Genomic DNA, 18,517 nt, shown 5'->3' on the forward strand with positions numbered 1-18,517 from the left:
AAATGGATAAACTCCTAGAAATGCTATAGCTACCAAGACTAAAACATGAAGAAATAGAAAATGTAAGAAGACATATAACTAGTAAAGAGTAATAAAAAAATGTCCGAACAAAGAAAACCCCTGGACCCAGTGACTTCACAGGTGAATTCTACCAAACATTTGAAAAACAACTAATACCAATCCTTCTCATATTTTTCAAAAAAATACGAAGGAACACTTCCTAACTCATTCTGTGGGGCCAGTATTACACTGATTCTAAAGCTACCTAACAACACTATAAGAAAAAATAAAATCTACAATCAATAACCCTTATAAACATTGATGCAAAAATCCTCAACAGAATACTCCCAAACCAAATCCAACAGCATACTAAAATAATTATACATCATAATCTAGTGGGATTTATTCTTAGAATGCAAGAGTAGTCCAATGTATGAAAACTGATCAATGTAATGTACATTAACAGAATAGAGGGGAAGAAAACCACATGATCATCTCAATGATGCTGAAAAAACCTTTGGCAAAATTCAATATCCTCTCATGATAAAAACACTCAATAAACTAGGAATAGAAGATACTACTCAATATAATAAAAGCCGTATTATTAAAAACCCACAAAGAACATCATACGCAATGGTGAAAGACTGAAAGCTTTTCCTCAAAGATCAGGAACAAGACAAAGTTGCCCACTTTTGCCACTTCTATTCAACATAGAACTGAAAGTCCTAGCAGAGCAATTAAGCAAGAAAAAGAAATGAGACATTCAAATTGGAAAGGAAGAAGTAAAATATCTCTGTTCACAGATGATCTTATATGTAGAAACCTTAAATATTCCACACACCCAAAAATAATTCATTAATTCATCAAAGTAAATACAAAGAACACTAGCATTTCTATATACTAACAATGACAATCTGAAAAGTAAATTACAAAAGCAACTCAATTTACAATAGCACCAAAAAGAATAAAATATTTATAGTGTTTCCCCGAAAATATGACCTAGCCGGACCATCAGCTCTAATGAGTCTTTTGGAACAAAAATTAACATAAGACCCAGTATTATATTATGTTATATTATATTGTATTATATTATATAAGACCAGGTCTTAAATTATATTATATTATGTAAGACCCAGTCTTACATTATATAAGATCCAGTCTTATATTATATTAAAATAAGATCAGGTCTTATATTAATTTTTGCTCCAAAAGACGCATTAGAGGTGATGGTCCAGCTAGGTCTTATTTTCAGGAAAACATGGTAGAAATGAACTTAACTGTAGAGGTGAAAGACTTGAACAATAAAAACTACAATATATTGCTGAAAGAAGTTAAAGAAGACATAAATAAATGGAAACACATCTCACGTTCACGGATTGGAAGTCTAAATATTATTAAGATGTCAATACTACCTAAAGTGACCTACAGATTCAATGCAATCCATATCAATGATTCCAGTGATTTTTTTTTTTCAGAAATAGAAAAATCCATTCTAAAATTTATCTGCAATCTCAATGAACCCCAAATAGCCAAAACAATCTTGAAAAACAACAAGCTGGAGGACTTACACTTCCTGATTTCAAAACTTTCTACAAATCTACAGTTATCAAAATGGTACTGGCATGAAGACAGACATACAGACTGGATAGACTAGAGAGTCCAAAAATAAAACTTCACATATATGGTCCAATGATTCTTGAGAAGGATGCCTAGACCATCCAATGGGGAAAAGACAGTCTTCAATAAGTGATGCTGGGAAAACTGAATAGCCACATGAAAAAGAAAAAAGTTGCACACTTACCTAACATGATATACAAAAATTAACTCAAAAAGGATCAAAGACTTAAAAGTAACACCTAAAACTGTAAAATTCTTAACACAGGGCAAAAAACTTCATGACATTGGATTTGGCAATTATTTTGTGGATATGACACCGAAGACAAGGACAACAAAAATAAAAATAAACAATTGGACTTCATGAATATTTTAAAATTTTGTGCATCAAAAGACAATATCAGCAAAGTAAAAAGGCAACCCACAGAATGGGATAAAATATTTGCAAGTCATATATCTATGTGATAAAATGTTAATATCCACAACAAAGAAAGAACTCTTAAAACTCAACAACAACAAAAATAAACAATTATATCAAAAAAATGGACAAAGGACTTGAATAGATATTTCTCCAAAGAAAATATACAAATGGCAAACAAGCTCATGAAAAGATGCTTAACATCACTACTTATTTGGGAAATGCAAACCAAAACTAGATGAGACACAACCTCACAATGATTAGAATGGCTACTATAAAAAAGAAAGAAAACAGAAAAATAGTAAATGTTGGTGAGGACTTGGAGAAATCGGAACCCTCATTCACCATTTTTGGGAATGTAAAGTGGTACAGCCACTGTGGAAAATAGTATGGCAAATCTTCAAAAAATTAAAAATAGAACTACCATATGATCCAGCAATTCCACATCTGGATATATACCCAAAAGAATTGAGAGCAGGATCTCAAAGATATCTGTACACCTATGTTCATAGCAGCATTGTTCACAATAGCTAAAATGTGTAAGAAATCCAAGTGTCCATTGACAGATGAATAAATAAGCAAAATGTAGTATATACTTACAATGGCATATTATTTAGCCTTAAAAAGAAAATTCTGACATATGCTTCAACATGAATAAACACTGAAGACATTGTGCTAAGTAAAATAAGCCAGGAACAAAAAGACAAATACTGTATGATTCCACTTATATAAGGTTCTTAAAGTAGTCAAATTCATAGAGACAGAAAGTAAAACGGTGGTTGCCAGGGGCAGGGGAATGCGGGGAATAGGGAGTTATTGTTTAATGGATATAGAGATTGTTTTACAAGATGAAAACAGTTATGGAGATGGATGGTGGTGATGGCTACACATTTAAATACATTATGAATGTATTTAATATCCATTGTACAATTAAAAATGGGTAAGATGGGATATATCGGGGGTGCCCAAAAAATGTATACAAGTGGGCACTTTGGTCAGCGCTACTCAAGCAGTAGTTCGCCGTAATCAGAAGTGTCTGGACGCTGATGGTAACTAGTTTGAGCACCTCTTGTAATTGCAGAAGTCAAAACTGACTTGTATTCATCTTTTGTTATCGGTATATATTGAGTATTACAATTTTAATACAGCTTTCCTTTCTTAAAATGTGTATACACTTTTTGGCACCGTGTGTGTGTGCATGCGTGTGTGTGTGTGTGTGTGTGTAATGGACTGGATACACGAATTGAGGTGTAGGTCATACAATGCAATACTAGCATGAAAATGAGTGAACTACAAGGTACATAAAGTAACACAGATGAATCTCACAAACAATATGCACAAAATAATTCGGACACACCAAGGTACATGCATGGGTGTGTTCTCTCTGTAATCATTTCACAAGACAAACACTTATGATTTGTGCACTTTTCTGAATGTTATACATCTATATATATGTATGCATACATATATATACACACACACATATATATATACACATATATATATACATAACAATAAAAAATAAAAAAAAAGAGGGAGTCCCAATTTCCAGATTTCCAGTTCCACATGTAAGGATCTTGGAAGTCGCCACTCCTAACAGACTGAACAATCAGCAGCTCTTCTTGGACCCATAAGAAAGGGGAGGACATGGGCAAACCACCCCATCCCAAAGATTGCAGAGACGTGCGAATAGAGGGTGTGGCAGTTTAAAGGAGCAGAGACTCACCAGCAAAAACTGCCAATGAAAGCTGTGCCTGGTAAGAAAACCTGAACAGTAATTGAAAAATTTCTGAAGGTTCGGTGTTGACAACAAAAAGACAAACACTGCATGATTCCACTTATATAAGGTTCTTAAAGTAGTCAAATTCATAGAGACACAAAGTAGGGGAACTGCAGGGAAACCTACTTATAACTGGGTTCCTCAATATTGTGAGACTTCCCTGCGGGAGCTCAACTAGATTCCCACAGCAAATTCAAGAGAAAAATCCCTGGGGCATCCAGCAGGGGGCGGGATAAGGGAACCATTTTGAAATATGCCTGAGTACTCTGTTCTTAAGTAGGCCTGCCGTAGGGGAATCTAACTTAACCACAGCTTAAAGTGCTGGGGTGCTCACCACCCAGAGTCAGTTCTGCACAACACACAATGTGACATATAGACGATGTATTACAGAATTGTACACTTGAAACCTGTATAACTGTACTAACCACTGTCACCCCAATCAACTTAAATTTTTTAAAAAATGCTGGGGTATTATCAGAGCCTAACTGAATGAGGGGAAGGGAAATATCCAATTTCAGCCCACTCTAGCCTTCCTGTCCCACCTATGGGGAAAGAAACACGCTGAGAAACACTCGTGGAGTTCACAGTCCAGAGGCACTACAAAACTGAGACCTAATCATAAGGTTATAAAATACTTCCCCTCACCCCACACTTCACCACCACGTTGCTAAAGGCCTATTTATATCAGTTCCTTTTACCCAGGGCATTCTGTCTGGGCATCAAGAAAAAATTAGGAGGCATACCAAAAGTCAAAAAGTACAATTAGGAGAGACAGAGCAAGCATCAGAACCTGACATAGCGGGGAAATTGGAATTATAAGACCAGAAATTTAAGATAACTATGACTAATATGCCAAGGGCTACAACAGATAAAGTAGACAGCATACAAGAACAGATGGGCAAGCAATGTAATCTGAGAGATGGAAGTCCTAAGAAAGAACCAAAAAGAAATGCTAGAGACCAAAAACATTGTAACAGAAATGCAAAATGCCTTTGATGAGCTTATTTAGTAGATGAAGATGGCTAAGGAAAGAATCTCTGAGCTAGAGGATATTACCAATAGAATTCTCAAAAACCCAAAAAGCAAGAGTAAAGACTGTAAAAAAAAAAAAGGAACAGTATATCCAAGGAATGTGTGAAAAACCTCAAAAAGTGTAACATACATGTAATGGAATACCAGGAGAAGAAAGAGAGAAAGGCACTGAAGAAATATTTGAGGTAATAATGACTGAGAATTTCCCCAAACATCAGACACCAAATCACAGATCCAGGAAACTCACAGAGCACCAAGCCATATAAATGCCACCTATTTAGATAAACTTTTTGAAACTATTTACAAAAGCTGAATATGAGTATGTTCATAGCCCATAACCCAGCACTTTCATTCTTAAGAATATATGAAACAAAAATATATGAAACACATACATGTACACCAAAAGATATGCAATAGAATATTTATAGCAGCAATACTTGCAACAGCCCAAAACTAAAAACAATCTAAATTTCCATATGCATGGATTGGATACACGAATTAAGGTGTCGTCATACAGCGCAATACTAACATGAAAATGAGTGAACTACAAGCTACATAAAGTAACACAGATGAGTCTCACAAATATAATATGCACAAAATAAGTCAGACATCCCAGGAAAAAGGCATGGGTGTGTTTTTTGTGATCATTTCACAAGACAAACACTTATGATTTATGCACTTTTCTGAATGTTATGCATCAATTAAAAAATTTTAAGGCAATTCAGATAAAAGCTCTTTTGAAGAACTGTTTCTAATAGAAGTTACTTGTTTTGCCAGTTTCCTCACAGCCTTGCCTGAATTGAACGTATCCATCTTTTAGGTAGTGGGATGCCTTCTGAGGAGAGCGCGCTGTCAGTTTAAATATGTTTTAATTTCTCTTCTACAGTTGAGTTGTCAGTTGCATTTTGAATAGTCAAAGACTAAAAGTCACCTTGAAGCAGATCTTTTTCTGCAAAGAATCTCTTAAGTGAGTTCCTGTCCTCCAACAGAGGCTTATTAGCAAAATTAAGTATTAGCAAAACTAACAGTATGTTGAATGGCTTTCAGTATGACCTCTTGTGGAGGTAGTCACCAAGGAGGAAATAGGAATAAGGGTCCTAGGTGTGTGTGCTGGGAGGTAGTGTTAAGTGAAACAAAGAGTGGATTGCTCAGAGGTCTATCAGGAAAGTAAAACATCTCAATGGCACATGACCCAGGATGTTTGTCCTTTGAACAACTGCTGTACAACTTAACCTTCGCGGCCTTGATAGCAGCTAGAGCAGATTTAACCTCTGCCAGCTTGTTTCAGACCCAGTATTTGGGGGTAACTGCCAGCACAGGAAGCACTTGTCCTCCCGGGAGCCTTTCTTAGGAGTTTCATCTCTACCTAGCAATTCTCAACCTTGTTCCTATTGCCCACCTTCTGCCCCATCCACCTATTGACTCCAATTTTTGCCACCTCTGAGGAGTGGTCATCAACTGAATTTGTGCCATTTGGTTCAGAGGGATTGGAAATAGATTCTGGATAGTTTGGCTCCCAAGTCTCCTTTACTAAGAGCACAGTAGTAACATTGCTCAAGACGAGGAGGCAGGACCGAACTTGAAGCCCCTGGAACACACCACATTGGAAGGAGAGAGAAGGGCTTTTAAAAGATCATGTTCAAGTGGATTTAATTACCGAAAACTTTGTCATAATACATAGTCTGCAATCATAGGGAAGAATAACGTGAGCTGTTGAGGACTTGTATCCTACTGAGAACATGAAAGATCAGACACTGACTGTGAATGTGATAATTGGCACAGTGGTGCAGGGATACAAATGACAGACTGAAACGCATGAGTCAGAATGCCAGGGACTGAGCTGCTCCGTAACAAGACCGTCACATCACCACACCATCCTAATAACAATAAAACAAAGTAACAGAAGAATGAGAATGGACTCCTGAACTTCCTGTCTTACTGGCTGGTGGAATTCAAACACCATACGTGGGAAATGACTGGTGTTTATTCTTTGTACTCCAAACTGTGGAGAACTCTGGTTTCATCTATAAATTAACCAGACTCTTCTCTGGAAAATAATGTTTTAAAAACATTTTCACATACATTATCTTATTTTCACCACAGTCCTTCACGGTAAGCAGTCACGGCAAAGGCTGCGATTTGTCCTGTAACATGAGTTACTCTCTTCCTCAGTAACATTAACACCCAAAATGTCAAGAGTGCTCAAAAAAACAAAACAAAATACCGTAACATGTTAATGTTTCATTAATTTTTGTTATTCAAAGTTTATTACAAAATGCATGCGTAGTTCCTTAAGTTTGAGCCTTACATAATTCTTCCCAGATGTATGCTCACATTTTTTAAGCTGAATCATTTTCCAAGCCTACTATTAGCGTTTAAATTTTTCCTGTCATCACAGGCTTTCGTAACACCTAACGTCCTTTGAAAATTGATTCAAGATGCTATGTACTTCCTCTCACAGCTCATTAAGATGTCACTGGAACAATGGTGCTTATCAGCCACTGTAGCAGATTTCTTTCACTTCGTATTATTCTCAAGGAAGGTTTCCATCTAGTCTATTTTTAGAGATTGGACTGAATTTTTAAGTCAAACTTTGCATTACACAAAATATTTATAAAAATACAAATATCTATTATCAACTTTATCCACTTCACTAATACTACAATTCTACAGGGGTAAAAATATGTCTGAAGTTATTAAATTTGTCTGGCAGGAGTCCCTCCCTTCCTTTCCTCACCCCCACCAAACCATTGTTTGCTGATAATGGTTCCAATATATGAATTTTTTCTTGATCCCAATTAAATCTTAGTTCTCTTTATTAAGTATAGGAGAAAGTAATAGTTCTCACTTTCAGTTATGTGTGCCACACAATTTAGTATTGTCATGGATTATTGGACAGTCTGCCCTGTAAATTAATCTTTAAGGTCTACTGGTCTACATTCGGTCACCACAAATACATACTTAGATTATATATTTCAATACGGACCACTACCTTCCCAACCAATCCCATACCTACACTGAGCTTAGAGAATTTTCATTTCATTTTTAAAATATTTTCTATTATCACATTCTTATTCACCATCTCTTATAAATATCAGAGTTGATAAATCAAGGTCAAGCCTGCCCACAGAAAGTCCCTAAATACATATATACAGAAAAAGTCCTAAAGTCCTTTAATGTACAATCTGTAGCACAAAGAAAAAGCGACACGTATAATGATTTTCAAGAAGCAGAATCAAAAATTAGGCCTGAGTGACTTGCTGAGCAAGAGATTTACATAAGGGTATAAAGTGTTTCTCTTCTAAGTGTTTCTCAAAAGAAAGCTAAAAGCTAGGCACTCCTTTATTTGGGATTCCTCAAATGGGCATCATGACTTGGAGGTAGGCAAATCTTAAGATACAGAAAACAATAACTATAAAATATTGGGAAATTAGAGTTCTTCCAAATTTAAAACCTGTGCTCATTAAAAGATATCATGATAAAAATCAGCCAGACCAGAAAGAAAATATGTGCAAAATAACTGTTTGACAAAGGATCAATAGCCAATATATATAAAGAACTCTTAAAACTTAACAAAAACACAAATCCAATAAAATATGGCAAAAGATCTGAAGAGCCACTTCAGAGAGGGACATATACAAATGGCCAATAAGCACACATAAAAGTCCTCTGCATCATTAATCAGCAGGGAAATGTAAATTAAAACCACAAAATTTACAAACAACCCATTGTAAACAGACAAAATTAAAATGTTTGACAATACTAATCCTAGGTAAGGATGGAGAGCTACTAAAATATTCATCCATTGTTGTGGAATATAAAATAGTATAACTTTGGAAAAAAGGCCTAGCAGTTTTTTATAAAAACTAAACATAATTCTATTTCTAGGTATTTCCCCAAAAGAAATAAAAACATACCTTCACCAAAAGATTTGTACAAAAATGTTTTTGACAGAAATTGCCATAAATCAGAAGCAATTCGTCCCACGAAGCCTTGTCCTGGAGGATGATTTACGGCACACTTTAAAACACATCTTGTCTCTTTTCTTTCTTTCTTTTTTTTTTTTTTTAAAGGAGGGCGCAGTTCACGGTGGTCCATGTGGGAATTGAACCGGCAACCTTGGAATTATCAGCACCACGCTCTAAAAACCCCTAAAACACACCTTTTCTTAACTGTAGCTCACACCCAACTGACTGCACCGAACAAGTTGAACCTTGTCACGCTCTGTTACTAAGGTTTGACACACCATTTCCTGCATTGAAGATCTCTGTCTTTCCGTTGGATGGCACTCGGCAGCAGCATTCACTGTATTTTGTGATCACAATGGAAAGGCTCCATGTCACACATCACTTCTGGTATATGGCAATTTCTGTCAAATAATATTACAGTGTGTCCTCTTCCACTTTATTCACTGGATCTGGCACCATCCGACTTCTGACTTCCCCGAAGTCAAAATGACCATGAAAGGAAAAGTTTGGAATCAATTCCGGACATCAAGGCAGCCACGGCAGCGCAACTAGACACTCACCAAAGAGGACTTCCAGAACTGCTTCAGAAAGTGGCAAGAACAATGGGATAAGGGTGGAGGGTATTTTGAGGAGGATTGACGGCAATGTGTTTTTACAATAATAATTGTTTTTTAATTTAAACATTCACTGTATTTGTTGATCACACCTCATATACACTATCAGTCGAAATGCCAGAGGAGTTCTGAAGTCCTAACTCAAATAAAATATAAAAGAAAAAAACATAAAATAATGTCATACTCCATTGGTGCTAAAAAACTTATTTTAATAAATTTGTCTTTAATAACAAGTGTAAAACAAGATTCCTGCCATTTCAACTACAGTTAAACCCAAACTTCAAAACTAAGTCAACAACTAGTAACATGTTAATTTTAACAAGTTAACTACAAGAAAACCAACTGTAATAAAGAACTCTTAAATATTTAATGCCTTCTGTCACAATATTAAAAATAAACATCTTAGTATCCTCAAAGGTCTTTACTCCCCGAAAAAAATTTTTAACAAGTAAAAGTATAACCCCTGTTTATATTTGTTAAAAATGTTTTAAAATAAAAGACTTCTAACTTAAATGTGATTTGAATACTTAGTCATCCAAAATGCCAGATACGTACTAACTCTTTGCAGGTAGCAGATTCATGGTCTGGATATAAGAAATGTCAGTCACAGAGTTTTAACGTTACAAGTGGAATTTTAAACTATGAAATAAAGCAAGAAAATCTAACAGGAACCAGATTTAACATCACCATTCTTCACTAAAATGGACTACCATGAGTCTGTTTCCTCTTGGTTAGCTGGTTACTACCAAAGACCCAAGGACGATTCTCATTAGAGCTGAGAATGTTCACATAAGGATAATTAGTATTAATTTAAAATAAAATGAATAATGTATGTACATATAGATTAAAATATAACACAAATATATGCAATCTAGAGAGAGACATTTCAACTGGAAAACTGAAAAGTTCCCATTAGAGACATAAAAAGGAAATTTTTAAATTTTTGTCGAATCATTAAGATACTACCATCAATGCATTCAAACCAACTAAGACCAGAAAGAAGAATATGTGAACGCTGAAAAGAATAATTTCTCCTACAGTCAAAACAAATGTGTTTTAAGGAGAGAGAAAAAAATATAAGATCCGCAAATGAAACTTACAAAACATGGGACTAGTAATTTATTAAAAATTACACCCCTGATTTTGAGAAAAAAGATAGTACAAACAAGTGCATGAAACAGACTTCAGAACTCATACTCACACCCTGTTCTCACTGAACAATAAATACTACTACAAAAAAATTAATAAAATTTCTGGTATTTCCATTTAATGTAGACAAAAAGAATACAATGTTTACATCTGAAATATAAACTAGTCATTTATTTTCACTCATAATATAAAGTAATTTAGGTAAAGTTTACTCTTCCTAGGAAGTGCTCAAAATTAAACAGGAATTGTTTTTAATAGCTAGGAATTATAATGGTAATGTGAAATAAAATTTTAATTTTGCTGTACTAAAGCTCAAATAGATTCAAATTAAAAACCTGTATGAAAATACCCACATAAAACAAAAAGGCTTTAAATTTTGTAATTTTGCAATGATAGTAGGCTTCCTTTATCTAACATTAAAAAAATCTAGCCTTCTTTTATCGATATAAAACTATAAAATAATCACAATAGAATATTTTTATATAACTTAGAAAAACAATTTCACATGAAACACTCATAACACAAGAATTACAATCCACAAAGGGATAGTTTCCCAGAAACAGAAAGAAGTTCTTTCTTTTTGTCACCTCCATTCCTTATATATAGTCTTTATTTTACATCATTTATATATAAATATTTACCACAATCTGACAGGTAGATAAGAAAAAATATTTTTTTGGCTTCTAAAACTCATCAAGTAAATTTATTCAGTCTTCTTAGCATGCTTCTTTTTAACGTTATCTGAAGCATCAGCTATAGGCTTTGAGGTCGATGAACCAGTACCATTGAAAGACGATTTTGTTTTACTTTTCTTTTCACACGAGAACTGCTGCTGCCAGCCAAACAGCATCCGACTCAGTGTATCCTCAAAAGGAGCAAAAGGCATAAAAGCAGTCTGTGTAATCATCATGGTTATCTGGAAAAAAAAAGTTCAACTTTGAATTTAAATTCAAATGTTTTCTTTCTCATAACTGAGATAATTGAGAAAGTAAATTATAAAAAGAAGACCAAGTTCAAAATGTGCTTTTTTATTGCGGTATAACTGACATATAACATTATGTTAGTTTCAGGTGTACAACATATGATTCAATACTTATAAATACTGCAAAATGATCACAATAAGTCTAACATCCATCACCATAGTTTAAAAATTTTTTTTTCTTGTGATGAGAATTTTTAATATCTACTCTTGGCAACTTTCAAATATGCAAAACAGTATTATTAACTATAGTCAGTATTATTAATTGAACATTATATCCCAATGACTTACTTAATTTTTAACTGGAAGTCTGTTCATCTTTTGATCCCCTTCCTCTATTTGGCCCACCACCAACCCCTGCCTCTGGCAACCAGTAATCTCTTCCATATATAACTAAGCTCATACTATTCTTACCTTTCTCTGTCTGACTTATTTCACTTAGCATAATGCCCTGAAGGTCCATGCACGTTGTCACAAATGTCAAGATTTCGTTCCTTTTTATGGCTGAATATTCCAATGTATACATCTACACCATATTTTCTTCATTCATCCATTGATGGAAACTTAGGTTGTTTCCCTATCTTGGTTATTGTAAATAATGCTACAACAAACATGGGAATGCATGTATCTTTTTTATTAGCATTTTCATTTCCTTTGAATAAACACCCAGGAGTGGAATTGCTGGGTCATACAAGAATTCTATTTATATTTTCTGAGGAACCTCCAGTTTTCCATAGTAGCTACACCAATTTATATTCCCACCAACAGTGAACAAGGGTTCCCTTTTCTCCATATCCTTACCAAGATTTGTTATTTCTTCTCTTTCTGATAATAGCCATTCTAACAGGTATGAGGTGATATCTCCTTGTGGTTTTGATTTGCATTTCCCTGATGATTAGTAATGTTAAGCACCTTTTCATGTAACTGTTGGCTATATTTATGTCTTCTTCCGGAAAAAAAATATATATATTCGGGTCCTTTGCCCATTTTTTAATGGGGTTATTTGATTTTCTGAATTGCATGAATTATTCATAAATTTTTGGATATTAACCTCTCATCAAACGTGATATGAAAATATTTTCTCCCATTCAGTAGGTTGTCTTTTCATTTTGTTGATGGTTTCCTTTGCTGTGCAGTAGCTTTTTAGTTTGATATAGTCCCACTTTTTTATTTTTACCTTTGGCGACCTTTGCTTTTGGTATCAGATTCAAAAAATCATTGCCAAGACCAATGCCAAGAGCTTACTGCCTATATTTTCTTCAAGGAGTTTTATGGTTTCAGGTCTTCAATTCAAGTCTTTAATCCATTTTGAGTTGATTTTTGTGTACGGTGTAAGATAGGGGTCTACTTTACTTTCATTCTTTTGCATGTGGCTGTCCAGTCTTCCCAACACCATTTATTAAAGAGACTGTCTTTTCCCCATTGTATATTCTTGGCTCCTTTGGCATAAATTAATCATATGTGTGTGGTTTTATCTGGGTTCTCTACTGTTCCATTGTTCTATGTGGCTGTTTTTATGCCAGTACCATGCAGTTTTGATTACTATAGCTTTGTAATATAGTTTGAAGTCAAGGAGTGTCGTGCCTCGAGCTGTTTTTCCCTCAAGAGTGCTTTTGCTATCTGGCGTCTTTTTGTGGTTTTGTACAAATTTTAGGATTGTTTGGTCTATTTCTGTAAAAATGCTGTTGGAATTTTGATAGGTATTGCATTGAATCTGTAAATCACTTTGGGTAGTATGGACATTCCACTGATATTAATTCTTCTAATCCACAAACTATGTTTCCATTTATTTTTGTCTTCTTCAATTTTTATGTTGATTATGTATCTTGCAACTGTACTGGGTTCATTTATTAGTTCTAACAATTTTGTGGTGAAGTCTTTATGGTTTTCTATATATAACACCATATTATCTTCAAATAGAGACAGTTTTACTTCTTCCTTCCCAATATGGATGCCTTTATTTCTTTTTCTTGCCTAGTCGCTCTTGCTAGGGCTTCCAATACTATTTCTCTTTCCAAGAATAAAAGTGAATAAAACCGGCAAGAGTAGGCATCCTTGTTTTGTTTTTGATCTTAGAGGAAAAGCTTTATCTGGTTTGGTATCAGGGTAATATTGGCATCATAAAATGAGTTTGGAGCATTCCCTTCTCTCCTATTATTTGGAAGATTCTGAGAAGGATTGGTATTAATTCTCTTTTTAATGTTTGGTAGACTTCAGCACTGAAGCCACCTGGTCCAAGACTTTTGTTTACTGGGAGGTTTTCGATTACTGATTCAAAAATCTTCTTACTAGTAATTGGTCTGTTCAGATTTTTCTATTTCTTCATGACTTATTTTGATAGGCTGTATGTTTCTAGAAATTTACCCATTTTTTTCCAGGTTGTTAAATTTGTTGCTGTTTAAGTATTCATAGTGGTCTCTTATGATTCTTTGTATCAGTTGTAATGTCTCCTCTTTCATTTCTGATTTTATTTATTTGAGTCCTCTTCTTCTCTTGGTGAGTTCAGCTAAAGGTTTACTAATTTTGCTTATCTTTTCAAAGAACCAGCTCTGTTTCACTTATCTGTTTTAATGGTTTTCAATTTATTTCACTTATGCATATTTCTGCTCTGACCTTTGTTATTTCCTTTCTTCTACTAACTTTGAGCTTCATTTGTTCTTTTTTCTCTAGCTCCTTGAGGTGTCAAGTTAGGTTGTTTGAGATTGTGCTTGCTTCTGGAAGTAGGCATTTATCGCTATAAATTCCTCTCTTAGAACTGCTTTTGCAGCATCCTGTAAGTTTTGGTATGTTTGTTGTATTTCCATTTTCATTTGTCTCAAAATGTTTTATGATTTCTCTTTTGAATTCTTCTTTGATACATTGTTTATTCAGTAGCATGTGATTTAACCTCCACATATTTATGCATTTTCCAGTTTTCTTCTTATAATTGATTTCTAGTTTCATACAATTGTGGTCAAAAGAGATCTATTATGATTTCATTCTTCTTAAATTTATTAAGACTTGTTTTGTGACCTAACATATGATCTATTCTGGAGAATGTTCCATGTGTATTTGAGAAGAATGTGTATTCTGCTGCTTTTGGATGGATTGCTCTCTCTATCTCTGTTAAGTCCATACAGGCTAACATGTCACTTGAGGCGAACTTTTCCTTTTGATTTTCTGTCTCAATGAACTATCCATTGATGAAAATGGGGCTTAAAGTCCCCTACCATTATTGTATTGCTATCTATTTCTCTCTTTAGATGTGTTAACATTTGCTTTATAGGTGCTCCTAGTTAGGTGCATAAATGTTTGCAAATGTTACATACTCTTGTTGGATTGAACCCTTTATCATTACGTCATGCTCTTCTCTGTCACTTATTACAGTCTTTGTTTTAAAGTCTATTTCGTCTACCTCAGCTTTCTTTGGTTTTCATTCCTATGGAATATATTTTTCCATCCCTCACTTTTACTCTGTGTGCATCCTCATATCTGAAATGAATTTCTTGTAGGTAGCATATAGGTGAGTCTTATTTTTTTAATCCATTCAGTCACTCTTGTCCTTTTAAAAATTTTTATTAAATTTATTGGGGTGACATTGATTAGTAAAATTATACAGGTTTCAAGTGTACATTTCTATACTACATCATCTATATATTGCATTGGATGTTCACCCGGCTGAGTCAGTTCTCCTTCCGTCACCATATATTTTGAGTTCAATCATTAAATACACTGCATTCTATCATAATCTGAAGTCAAAGACTTTCAGTGAATTGCAGAACATTGCCTCTAGGAAAGACTAGAAAATTTCTAATCATTCAATTCTTTTCCATATGTATTTATATAGAGAAGCAACCAAGACATTGAGAGGTAGAACGGAGAGTGCTACCAATACTTTATCTGACAGAATACACAGTGCTCAGAGATGTTCAGATTTGCTGAAGAAATTACACTGGTGTCAAAATGGTTCTGAAGGGGAAATTTTAAGGTTCAAAAAAGCCCATGAATTTCCAAGGGTCAATTCCTCCAGCAGATCTCAGATAATGAATCAAACTAGAAATTTTTGGAATCATTTTCTATAAGAGGTCCTTACATAATCCACTTGCTTGAGGACAATGGAATCAAGAATAAATTCTAATTAACTGCAATGTAGTCTAGGTAATGGAGATTTGGAGACAAAGTATGTTTCCATCACAAGGAGAATGGATACATGAAATGCATACTATGCAACAGTTATAGTAATAAATAAATAAAAAACTAATATGGAAAAATTCTTAAAACATATTGTTAGGTGACAATGAGACAAAGAACAAGAGGTGTAATGTACGACTATCATTATATACACTAAAAATGCATGCACACACAACACTGTAAAGGTACTAAATGCCACTGAACCATATATACTTTGAAAGTTGATTTTGTTATGTGACTTTGACTTCAAAAAAACTAAACAAACAAAATAACATTTTTGAAGGCATGCACATGGACTTCAGGCCAGCCATTACTAAACAGTTTATATCAGACTCAGTCTTTCACCAAAATCAATACAAAAGACAGAAATACATAAAACAACTGTTAAAAGGCACTGGAGAGCAACTAGTACAAGCAGACCCCGATGGCGGTATGATCCCTAAAACAAAGGCAGCTGAACAAGGTGAACTCCACATTCGCCCTGGTTTTTAAGTATGGTTGTCCATTGACAGCATAGAGGAAGAATAAGCAGAAGTCTCAAATCGGCTAAGAAGACAGAGGCTGGAGTCTGAGAAGCCAAAGCACCTAGGACTAGAGGGCAATGAGCCCAAAAACCATGATTAATCTGTCCAACAGGAGGTTATCAACCCTAAACTGTGAGAACATAGAAAGTGATTTTGAAACACCTTGCAGAGAGCAACAGCTGGGACACCAATTTGCTGAGGAGACACTTCAGCAGCCAGCTGCTTTGTGCCGGGAAGACAGGTTGAAGTTCATGGTGGAACTGCTTGATACACCAGGGATACACCTCAGGCTTAAACTGAGACCCCCAAAAGGGTCACATTCTAGAAGGGCAAATCAGAAATAGAACAGCACTAACAAAGCCTAAAACTATCAAGAGGATTTAAATACTCTGCTTGTGCATCACACCAGGCTGCCAGAATGTAGTCCCTGACCTCAAGGACCTTACAGACTCTTAGGGTCAAGCAAGTAAATCAGTAATTACAGAATAGTAAAGAGTAAGTACAGTAATGAAACATTTAAGTACAGAATGTAGATTTGGGAGTCATTACCATACAAGCAGAAGGTAAAAGCACAAATATGAATGTGGTTACCCGGAAAGAGTACAGAGCGAGGAGAATCTAAATATAATGCTAACCTCCAAATACATGCCATTATTGAGTAAGATCTAAGAAGAACTTCTTTATATTCCATTATTCTTTAGAATAAATAGTTACAATGAAATGTACTAACATAATTATTTTGGTCATCGCTTGACTTCATGAGCTGCCAATAAAAGACAAAAGAATTCAGATATAAACAATGGTCTACTATCAGAAAAAGAGGGTGTTTTTTTTACAAAATCCTAAATAGAAGAGTGTCAGGATCTAAAGTTATTTCCTGAGAACGTGAACTATAGTAAGTATTTTTCAAAGTTGAGTGTTTTAATATAATCTTTTCTCCCAGTAGAGTCATCACTCAGCTGAGAAGTATTGCCGGCATCAGAAATTATTGCTGAGATAGACTTAGGAGGTTCAAGGACAGACTTCTGTGAATTCAGCCTCTTATCAGGTCTTGATTCAGCAAGGTAATACAAATAAACTGGTGACAAATGGAATCAAACCTTATTCTTTTATAAACGAAATATAAAACTATCTCCGTATTTAGTAAACTATTAAAAGAAAAAGCACCATTACCTAAATTAGATAGCATTTGACTTCATGGTCTCTTGGTTAAAAAGTAAAGAAAACAAAAGAAAGTAGAAGTCCTAAAGATAATCTCATACTTACAACACATCATAAAATATAAATAATTCAGGTAAAGAAATTGTTTAAAGCTTTGCCACATTCTTTTAAAAATGCCCAGAAAAATGTGACGTACGATGTAAGTTCTTTAAGAACACAAATAGTACTTATGTACTTTTATATCCTCCATGGTGCCTAGCACTGATAGTACAATGAATAAACACAACTTCTACTTCACATGAATAATTCAAAGACTATTACAATATATCTACATAAGCAAAATTTGCATAATTAATCCTTATCTCCACCCAGAACATACTTCTTCCTGTCTCCACTTGCCCAAATCCAAACAATCCTTTGCAGTGTAACTCAAGTATCTACTCCTTAAGACCTCCAGTGATAGTCACCTTGCTCAATTACAAATGCCTGACGACAGAAGGCATATTCAACCAAGTTTTCTGGTCACTTTGTTTTCTTCATTGGTGATGTCATTCATTTAGACATCAATAATTATTAATCTAAATGACTGTCAAACTAAAATCTTAAGATTTCCATTTTTGAAAATGTTATTTTCAGTAAGCTAGGTAAATGAATTGTTCATCTGATAGCATAGCCTTAAATAAATAATTATGAGAGAATTAAATACAGAGAGACCTATGGAAAAGCATTTTGGTCATTTATCAGTCAACAAATACATATTAAAAATCTACTATGTGCACCAGATACAGTGCTAGGGATGCAGTGAGAATAAAACAAAACTAGTCCCTATCCCCACAAAGTTTAAAAGTATAGTGTACATGTTTTATATTCCTTTTTAGACAATAAATCTTTAGGACAGGAATGAAAGTGGTGATATTACTACAAATTCTATAGACATTAAACAAACAGTAGCAAAGAACTGCTATTAACAATTTCATGCCAACAAAATTGAAAACTTAAGTGAAATGGTAAGTATTTTGAAAAAAATGCAATTTACTGAAATGAACAAATAAAATAGAAAATCTGAATAGTCCTATATCAAACATTTAATTAAGAAATGATAGCAAAC

General features: G+C 34.4%; 1 protein-coding gene across 3 annotated transcripts in view; it reads right to left on the reverse strand.

The window, feature by feature from the left end:
• Positions 1-10,516: 10,516 nt before the first annotated feature.
• The window catches only part of TMEM38B (transmembrane protein 38B), a 45,942-nt gene continuing 37,941 nt past the window's right edge, over positions 10,517-18,517 (reverse strand). For all 3 annotated transcript variants that reach the window (XM_019734143.3, XM_019734144.2, XM_074330790.2), the window contains one exon: positions 10,517-11,491. In XM_019734143.3, coding sequence (XP_019589702.1) covers positions 11,279-11,491 — 213 coding nt within the window. In that variant the 3' untranslated portion in view covers positions 10,517-11,278. The remainder of the gene's footprint in view (positions 11,492-18,517) is intronic.

Source organism: Rhinolophus sinicus, chromosome 16 (genome assembly GCF_057876585.1).
Source record: "Rhinolophus sinicus isolate RSI-liver-muscle chromosome 16, RSI-T2T, whole genome shotgun sequence".
Taxonomy (NCBI): domain Eukaryota; kingdom Metazoa; phylum Chordata; class Mammalia; order Chiroptera; family Rhinolophidae; genus Rhinolophus; species Rhinolophus sinicus.